Raw genomic sequence first — 10350 nt, 5'->3', positions numbered from 1 at the left:
TTTAGTGGGGATAGGGAAGCAGAGAGGGTGATTCTCCCAGCTACTAACCATGAAGTTGTCACCTCAGGAAATAATTGTACTTCCTTTCCTGAACATACCCAGACCAGTGGGTTTATGCATCCCTACCAGCAGATGGAGGCAGAGAATAAAAAGCTTTTCAGGCACGGCTACGTAACCGAGAGCGCCACCTGCAGTCCCTCAGTATTTCTCTGTCTCCAGCAGAGCACCTGCAGTCTTGAGAGAATGAAAAAAAAATAAATTACATTGAGAAGGCTGGAAGATTCAGAAGAAGCTCCCTGAGGTGCCAGGCTCCTTGGTGGACCATCCCTCAGGTCGAGCCGGACATCCGGGGGAGGGAGGTTGGGAACCCCTGGCCGTTGCTCACCCGCATCGTGCCGGTGGATCTTGATAGCCAGGGGACTGGCTCCCTCAGGACTCCTGAAGCCCTTGTCTGCCAGGCCCCGGATCCAGAAAAGTATCCCTGTTTGGTTTTTGCCAGCAGGTAAAGTTTTTGAAAAAAAAAAAGGGGGCAAATAGCTTGAGAGATGGGGGCAGACGGCACAGCCTGCAGCAGTGCAGGAGCCTTTAAGAAGCGGGAAGTACTGGCTGGGGCAGACAGCGGGATGCATTGGGGCAGGTTGGACTCACGCCCGGGGATCCTGGGAAGGAGTTGCCCTGGTGGTCAGCTCTGAGGTGTTCGGGCGCGGCAGCTTTGGACACGGCTGCATTTGGCTCCCGCACACCACCGGGCCTCCCTACGGCGATGGCTTTTTTCCCCCCCCCCGTGCTTTGGTTGGCGCGGAGGGAGGGGCATGGCTCGGGGGAGCGCGTAAAGCTGGCCGCCTGGGAGACCACGTGGCGTTCAGCAGTGCGGGTGCATGCGCAATGGAACCAAAACCGCGTATGGCGACCTACCGTGCGTGTGGCGTGCAGGCAGCGAGCTTAAACTCCCATTCCCTCTGCGCGGGCTGCGCTTCAGGAGAGGAGGGTTCCTCAGCGGGCGTTAAGCGTCTGAGTCGTCTCCCCTGACCTCCGGGGTTGGCGTCTGATGGCTGAAGAGTTGGGGGGCCCAGGTCACGGCTGTGCCCGCAGCGGGCCATGGACGAGCGTCCTCTTCAGCGGGGGGAGACTAGAGACTCTCCCCCCTCCTCTGTCTCTGGTGCATCAGGAGAATCCGGGTAGAGAGGAGGACTCTGAGGACAGCCTAGGACTGGGGCCCGATGCTCTGGATGATTTTTCACCGGAATTTGTGCTTCTGATGCACAAAGCCTTCCTGGCAAGGAAAGGGGTCGCGAGACGGGCCTTTCCCCCCCCCCGCGTCGAAGAGGTCTAGGAGGGCCGCACGGGGGCCCGGGGATTTGCTGCAGCGCTTGGGTCTGCGTCGTGCGGAGCCTGCATCATCGGACTCCAGTGACAGGGAGGATTTGGATGATCCACAGGATAACGCTTTGGCCCATCTAGGGGTGGATCTGGATGTTGACGGGGTGGCACCTGGGATGGATCCCAACGTGGTTAAGGACGACCCGGATCAGGATGATTTCCCAGTTCCAGAGGGAGTTAATCCCAGATTTGTTTGTTTATTGAAGAAGGAAGAACTGCACCCTCTTAGGCCCCAGGTTTTGGAGGAATTGGGGGTTAAGGTGACTTAAGAGGAGTTGGATAATAAGGGCATTAATCCAGTCCTGCATGGACTACAGGGTCCTCCAAGTGCTTTTCCATTGCCTAAGAAGATCCCAAAGTTGGTAAACTGGGAGTGGGATTTCCCGGAGGCAGACCTCAAGGTGGGCAGAGCTATGTGAAGCTATATCCCCTGATAGAGGAGACTTTGAAGATCTTTCAGGTGCCGAAAGTGGATACTGCAGTTTCTGTGGTCACCAAGACTACGACCATCCTGATGGCGGATGCGGCCGATTTGAAGGATGTGCAAGACCACAAGTTGGAGATTCAACTCCAGTCTATGTTTGAGATTTCCGTGCTAACTCTTCGGGCTGCGGTGTATGCCAGCCTGGTGCAGAGGACCTACCTGGGTTGGGTGCAGAAAGCCCAAGAGCAGACTTCCATGGGGAACAGCTCTTTTCAGGCAGCCCGCTTAGAGGCCGGAGTCACCTATGTAGCAGATGCTCTGTACGTTTTGGTTCGGATGTCAGCCAGAATTATGGTTTCGGTGGGGGTGGCCCACAGGCTTCGATGGTTGCGCAATTGATCAGTGTACATGTGGTCTAAGGCTCAGCTGTGTAACCTCCCCTTTAGAGGGAAGCTCCTGTTTGGGGAGGATTTGGATAAGTTGATGAAGACATTGGGATAATCAAAGGGTAACAAGTTGCCTGAGAATAGCGAACCAGTAAGAAGGCCCTCCCCCCTCAGTCGAGGTTTAGGGATTTGCGGAGGTTTCGCTTAGGCAGAACCATTTCCAAACGCTCCTTCAAAGTCATCCGGCAGTCGCCAACAGTCCTTTCGTGGAGGCCGCAGAGGTTCCAGAGATGGTGCCGGTCAAGGGGCCGGTGGTAGAAAGTCAATGCAATGAAGGCAGGGCCCCCACTCCTGCGTAGAAGCCGTAGGGGGGCAGATTGTCCAGCCTTTGAGAATTGGGCCAACATTACCTCGGACCATTGGGTACTGAAGGTCATAAGAGATGGCTACGCTCTTGAGCTGATGAGAAAGTGTCTCGTGCCTAAAAATCAAGGGTTGAGTGGGTGGGAAAGACAGACACTGGAATTAACTATCTCTGGCTTGCTTATTACCTCAGACACACACAAACTCTAAAGAATATATCCCTTAATTTCACCTTTCACCAAACTTTTATAAGCCCAAAAATTTCTGAAAGCTATACTTACCAATCCTCTTTAACCACCATTAATCTTCACTCAATTAATGGAAGGGTTTGAGATTCGCGCGCCGTTAGTTTTTTGGGAGTGTTTTGGGCTCTAGTTTTTGGGGGTTTCCAACCTATCAGTTTCCCTATTCGCCCGAGAGAGGGGTTTGGGGGATATATCTTGGCTTGGGTACAGGTCACTACTGAGGGACTGCAGATGGCGCTCTCTCTTATGTAGCAGTGCCCAAAGGTTTTCTTCTCTGCCTCCATCTGCTGGAAAGGATGCAAACCCCACTCGTCTGATCTGTGGTATTACAGGAATGAAAATTAGCAGGTAAGAACAAATTTTTCTTTCCTGCAAGGCAGAACTTGACTGCTGCTGTTCTGACATAACATTGCATTTGACAATCACAGATTAAGGGAACGAGAGATTTTCTGTACCTTACATCCAAGTGTTGAATGGAGGACACAGAGTCTTCAGAAAAGATGTCTGCCAACGAGATGAGTCCCTCATCCCCTATCAACACATGTATAAATGTAATCAGCAGCTTGGAATCCAGTACAAACCTTGTAACATCCCCCACGATAGCAGTACTACAAGTAGAGTTTATACCCACAGGGTGTTGAACTACACGTGCAAGAGAAATGACCATTTCCTCAGGATGCAGACCTTCCGCCCTGCTCAACTTTAAGCAATTTTGTCTTTTTGGAAGAAGAGAAAATCTTTCAGCGTTCTATTGTCATAATCATGATATCTGGAAGACTGACATGAAGCAGAGAGTCTTAAACTGCATGTGCTACCCCTCAAGATGAGGGGGAATTGGAAGCTCTGGAGCAGGCTGTAACGAGGGTGAGAGCTCACTCCAGTCTACACTGGTCCTGTAGAGTTCAGGATTCATCATGGAACAAAGCACAGCAGGCAGCTCTCTGGATAGTCTGATTTATGCCAATAACCCTTTAGGGCTTTGTATATCAAACACCACCTTGATTTACATTTAAAAGACAGGTTTAGCTGGCAGTGGGAGCAGGCTAATGACAGCCCATGTTGCTGCCTTTCCTAGACGGTGCTGCCGCCTTTTTAGGAACAGGCCACGCCAATCCAAGTCAAGTCCTAGTTTTCACCCCAGTGCACATAAAGACTTGCAGTTTCTCTAAGAGAACTGGAACAAGTCCATACAGGCAGAAACAGGACACTGGCCCAGAAGGACCCAGCATGACAACTCGTGTCCTTTTGTCACGTGTCAGTCTTTGTGCGGTCACAGAATGGTCATGCCCTCGTCAGTCCACAACCAACATAAAGGAACAGAAGAAAAACCTAGAGCTCCAAAATACATAACAGAGCGCTTTCATCAGAATGAATTGCATACCGAACAGCTTGGCCGTTTCAGTTCAAACATAACCTGTTTTGGAATGCTTGGCTGTACCTCTAATCGATTCATATTTATAGGGTGGAGTTTGCTACCATGCCTGAGAACATCCATAAGCAATAATGTTAAAGTAGTGAGAAACAGTCTGAAGGATGCAAACTGCAGATCTGTACACAAAGATAAGATGATTATTCCTTCAGTGGTTCATCAAACGAGATCTAAAAGCTCCAGCCCAGGTGTGAGATCCTATTTGTCCAGTGAATGACTTTTGTTAATTACTTGCTATTGAATTATAAAAATGGATTACCGAGTCTGTTTCCTCGCAGGTTCAGGACGGTGAGAGTTGGGTTTTTCTTCACCGTGTCAATAAGTTCGATCAGAAACCCATCCAGGCGTCTTTCAAAGAGCTGGCAAAATGAAAATGTAACTTCTACAGTAACAAAAAGAAAAAAAAAACACACACACACACACAGAGTGAGGTGTTAACATGTCCAACAAAGCCTCTTCTCTAGAGGGTTAATGCTAGATTAAAACTATTTACACTCAAAGGCTTCCCCACAGCAGCACAGTTCTGAGGGTCTGGTCCTAGAGAGGTCACAGCACAGTTCTGAGGGTCTGGTCCTAGAGCGGGCAAGCCAGAAAACTTTTACAAATGGACTAATGAACAACAGAGTCAAAAATGTAAAAATCAAGAGGAAAACTGTTACAGGCTGAAAAGGTTAAACAGACAGTAAAGAGAGACACACACACACACACACATTTTTATAGCTGTCACCACCTTTGATCTCCTTCCCTTGCATCCTATCTGGTCTTTCTTCTCTTCTCTGCCAGCAGACAGCTCTGTACCTGTTTAGAGCTCCACTAAAAAGAGTTTTAATGCTCTCAGTGAGTGACAGCACACTGAATGGTGGTGTAAATAGGAATGCAACTGTGAGGGAGACACAACAATATACAGCTTCCAGGGGCAGGGCAGACACCCATGCCCGAGGGTCCCCATAGCAACTGAAAAGCGAAGGACCCTAGGAATCCTATAACCTGAAAAAAACCTGCTGTCCACTTGTGAAAAGCACATCTAACTGTTAGTCTAAGTGGTTAATAGCATTGAAAGCATGCCATGACAAGCTTTGGACAAGGTGGCCAACGTAACAAAGGCTCCAGTGGTGATCCGGGAAACTATAGACCGGTGAGCTCAAGGGTGAGCCTGACTTTGGTGCCAGAAAAAATCGTGGAAACTATTCAGACAAAAAAAAATCACAGAACATATAGATAGACATGGTTTAAAGGAAAATGAGTTTATCTGATAATTTTCGTTCCTGTAGTACCACGGATCAGTTCAGAAAGCTGAGATTATGCCTCCCTTCCAGCAGATGGAGACAGAGAATCAAACTGAAAAGCACCCCTCTTAACCGATGTGCCACCTGCGATCCCTTCAGTATAACCAATATCAAAGCAGAATGAATAAACTTTATTTGTAATTTATTTTCATCTTTTAAACCAATGGCTAGAACAATAACCGCTGTGAACATGAAACTATGCATACAGAAGGAGTGCCAACTTGAAAAACTTTTATGTCAATATCTTCGTAGTCTTCGATAGAACCTGCAGAAATCATAAGCAAACAACCGAGCGGACTCCCCAGAACCTGCTATCTGGGCCGGCGTCTGGACTGATCCGTGGTACTACAGGAAAGAAAATTATCAGGTAAGAAACTAATTTTCCTTTCCCTGTACGTACCCGGATCAGTCCAGACCACTGGGATGTACCCAAGCTGTCCTAAATGGGGTGGGAACCGGAGAGTCCCGCTCTGAGCACACTACTGCCAAAAGAATCGACCTCCGGAGCTCAGACATCCAAACTATAATGCCTAACAAAAGTGTGCAAAGATTTCCAAGCAGCCGCCCGGCAAATCTCTTGTGGCGAAACACACTGGCTCTCTGCCCAAGATGCCGCTTGGGATCTGATTGAGCCTTGAGACCATCAGGAACCGCCCGACCATGACAAGTGTAAGCCAGAGCTATAGCGTCCTTCAACCAGCAGGCTATGGTAGCTTTGGATGCCAGATGTCCTTTCTTTGGACTGCTCCATAAGACAAAAAGATGGTACGACAACCGAAAATCATTCGTCATCTCTAAATACTGAAGGAGAACCCTTCTGACATCCTATCTCCTCAAGTTGCGAGCCTGAGGGGAGTCCTGATCTAAATCCGGGAAAGCCGGCAACTCTACTGACTGATTCTAATGAAACGTAGACACGACTTTCAGCAGAAAGGAGGGCACCGTTAGAGATAACCTGGACTCTGAAAGACGCAAGAACGGTTCTCTGCATGACAAGGCTTGAATCTCAGATATCCGCCTGGCCAAGTAGATAGCCACAAGGAAAACAGTTTTGAGTGTTAAATCTTTTAAGGTAGCTCACTTTAAAGGTTCAAATGGCAGACTGCACAATCCCCGGAGTACCAAATTCAGACTCCAAGAAGGACAAACTGGACGAACCGGAGGTTTGAGATGCTTCGCACCCTTCAGAAATCGTGCCTCATCAGGATGAGTTGCAAGGGACGTGCCGTCGACCGTACCCCTTAAAGATCCTAGAGCCGCCACCTGTACCCGAAGGGAACTGTACCCCACACCTTTCCTCAAACCCTCTTGTAAGAAGGTGAGAATTTGCACAACAGAGGCCCGCTGTGGGGAACCCTGCAAACCACTACACCACAGATCAAAACCCTTCCAAACCCGAACATATGTGAGTGAGGTCGAGGTCTTGCGTGCCCTTAGGAGACTGGAAGTAACTGAATCCGAATAACCTTTCTTCCTCAACTGCCTCCTTTCATAAGCCAGGCCGATCGAAAAATACGGGACCCTGCCGAAGTAGATTCGGAAGATGTCCGAGACACAAGGGACCGTCCACTGCCAGGTTGAACAGGTCCATGAACCAAGGCCTCCGCAGCCATTCCGGGGCTACAAGGATGACAGACCCTAGGTGGCTCTCTATTCTTCGCAGAACTTTTCCCACCAACGGCCAAGGGGGGAAACGTAGAGCAGAACATCGCTGGGCCATGGGATGACCAGCGCATCCACTCCTTCTGCCCCGTGCTCCCTCCTGCAACTGAAGAAGCGAACCGCCTTTGCATTCTGCAGTGTTGCCATCAAGTCCAGACGGGGAACCCCTCATCACTGAGTCAACAGCCGCATTGCTTCCTCTGACAGCTCCCACTCTCCGGGGTCTAACTGCTGACGACTGAGAAAATCGGCCTGCACATTGTCCACGCCGGCGATGTCACCAACCGAACAAGGTTGCACTCCGCCCAAACTCTGCCTCCACAGCGACTCTTCTTGCCACTTTAACAATTGATGTATGCCACCATCGTCGCATTGTCGGATAGAATCCTCACCGACTGAATCCGAACGAGTGGGAGAAAGGCGCGCAAAGCCAGATGGGCTGCTCGGGTTTCCAAACGATTTATGGACCACTGTGCTTCCTGACATGTCCACTGACCTTGCGCCGACCGCAACTGACACCGCCCCCCCAACCCGAGAGGCTGGCATCCATTGTCACAATGACCGACTGGGGATTCTCCAGGTCCACCCTGCGATGCAAATGTTGTGGAACTAACCACCATGCTAAACTGGCCCTGGCGGGGTCCTGAAGCAGCAAGGGCAAGTGGAATCCCAGTGGGAAAGCAGTGCTCTCTGCAAAGGTCTCATATGCGCAAAAGCCCAGGGGCCCAGTTCCAGAGTAGATGCCATAGAGCCAAGAACTTGCAAGTAGTCCCAAACTTTGGGCACCCACAAGACCAACAGCCGCTGGATTTGAGTCATCAGCTTGTCTATTCTCTCCTGCCGAAGAAAAACTTTGCTGATAGCTGTCTCGAACTTGGCTCCCAGAAAGTGTAACTGTTGCGAAGGAGCCAACTGGCTCTTGGAGAAGTTGAGGACCCATCCTAGAGAATGAAGACGCTTCAAGACCAAATGAACCGCTAGCTTGCAGAGTTCCTCTGTCTTCGCTCGAATGAGCCAGTCATCCAAGTAGGGATGAACTAGGATCCCCTCTCTCCTGAGAGCTGCCACCACCACCATCACCTTGGTGAAGACACGGGGAGCCATCGCTAACCCGAATGGAAGAACTCGGAACTGGTAGTGTTCGCCCCGATCATGAATTGCAGAAACCTCCGATGATCTTCCCGATGCTTATGTGAAGGTAAGCCTCCTTCAGATCCGAGGCCAAATATTTGCCTTTGTGGACAGCCGCAATGACAGACCTCAGTGTCTCCATGTGGAAACAAGGTACCCGCAAAGCTTTGTTTACTTTCTTGAGGTCCAATATTGGGCGGAAGGAACCCTCTTTCTTGGGAACCACGAAATATATGGAGTATCGGCCTGTCCAGCATTCGGCTGGCAGGACCAGAACTATGGCTCCTAGGGCCTTCAAGTGATCCAGAGTTTGGTTCACCACCAGTTGTTTTGCATGAGCGCCGCACGGAGACTCCAGAAAAAGTTCTCTTAATGGCCCAGCAAAATCCAAAGCGTAACCGTGTTTTATAATATTTAGGACCCACAGATCTGAAGTAATCTTGACCCATTCCTCGAAAAACAGAGAGAGATGTCCTCCGGAACAGAGGAGTGGGTCGGCGCACCTTCATTGGGAAGATTTATTGCCGGAGGAACCCTGGGAGACCCTGTCCCAGGTCGGCCTCCGACCGTGAAAGGAATGGGCCCAAGTCTGGGACCTTGTCGACTGCTGACGAGGAGCAAAGGACTGAGGCCTGCTCAAACGGTAGCGGTGCTGCCCCCAAAAATGACCTCTAGAAGAACCAAAGGACCTAGAGGGCCGAGGCTTGTCCTTTGGAAGCTTGTACACCTTATTGTCCCCCAGGGACTTAACCAGCTATTCGAGTTCCTCGCCAAAAAAAAGTTTGCCTTTGAACAGAAAAGAACCCAACTGAGACTTGGAGGAGACATCAGTGGATCAATTGCGGAGCCAGAGGAGCCTCCTGGCCGACATTGCACGATGAACTACAGAGGATATCATACAAAGCATCCGCGGTATAAGCCACAGCAGACTCATCCGATTCGCTCGTTCTGTCTCCGCCGGGGGCAGTGCTTGGGCCGTGAGTAATTGCTGCACCCAGTGGAGAGTCGCCCGCTGCATGAGGCTACTGCAGACTGCCGCTCTGATACCAAGGGCAGAAACTTCGAAAATTCTCTTAAGAAGAACTTCTAGCTTCCTATCCTGGGCATCTTTAAGCGCAGCTCCTCCGGTCACCGGGATCGTGGTGTGCTTGGCAATAGCTGAGATGGCCGAATGTACTTTAGGAATCTTTAGAAGCTCCAAGGATTCCTCTGGCGGTGGGTAAAGCTTCTCCATAGCCCTAGTAATCCGCAGACTAACCTCCGGCGCGTCCCACTCCCGAGTCATAAGTTGAAAGAGCATTGGGTGCAAGGAAAAAGTATTGGGTAGGAGCCGAAGACCCGACAAAACCAGATCTCCCAAAGCAGGCGCCGCTACAGCCTGCGGCGCCTGAATATCCAGCTCCGCTAGTACGTGGGGGATCAAGGGGTCCAGCTCCTCCTTGCTGAACAAACGGAGAACTCTCGGGTCATCGCCTTCTACAGACTTATCCGCGTCCCCAGACGAGTCTGGATCCTGGGATGCAAGACCTAGCTGGTCGGCACGTGGAGCTGCCGCCACGTCCAGAGCGATAACCCCCACGCGGACCCTGGGGACCTCAGCTGGCTTCGGAACCTTCGCTGGTGGAGGAGCTTGTGCATCCAAATCAGCTTCAGCCTCCATGTAAGCTTTGTGCAAAAGAAGCACAAACTGGGAGGAAAAAGGATGCTGCCTCTTTAAAGGCCCCCTGGGGGAGGGCCCGATGGAGGAGGAGGAGGAGAATCATGCCCCGACTCCTGAGGCCTTACAGGGCTCAAACGAGGCGGCGACAGCTGCGGGGGAAAATCTCCTCCCCCCGAGCTCTGCCCCGCCTCAGAGTCCGAGGGAGCCAAAATGGCCGCCGCTCCCGCGCTGATCGGAGGCGAGGCAGGCCTAATTCTAAAATTTTGCAGGGACTTCTCTGCAGCCCGCGATCACGTGCTTAGACGCTCCCTGGCCTGCCCGCGGCTGTTCTGACGGCCCCTCTCCCCCGGGAAAGCAACAGGAGCAGAGGCCGTCGCGGGAGAG

The 10350-nt window shown here is 51.0% G+C and overlaps 1 protein-coding gene across 1 annotated transcript in view; it reads right to left on the bottom strand.

Annotated features, from left to right (window-relative positions):
• LRRC41 (leucine rich repeat containing 41) overlaps positions 1-10350 on the bottom strand; it is a 28007-nt gene that overhangs the window by 3955 nt on the left and 13702 nt on the right. Inside the window, exons 8-9 of the mRNA XM_029617552.1 lie at positions 4487-4609; positions 3254-3329 (exon numbers count right to left, since the gene is read on the bottom strand). Coding sequence (XP_029473412.1) covers positions 3254-3329; positions 4487-4609 — 199 coding nt within the window. The remainder of the gene's footprint in view (positions 1-3253; positions 3330-4486; positions 4610-10350) is intronic.

The sequence above is a fragment of the Rhinatrema bivittatum genome, chromosome 10 (genome assembly GCF_901001135.1).
Source record: "Rhinatrema bivittatum chromosome 10, aRhiBiv1.1, whole genome shotgun sequence".
NCBI classification, from domain to species: Eukaryota; Metazoa; Chordata; class Amphibia; order Gymnophiona; family Rhinatrematidae; genus Rhinatrema; species Rhinatrema bivittatum.
This window is presented reverse-complemented; position numbering and strand designations above follow the sequence as displayed.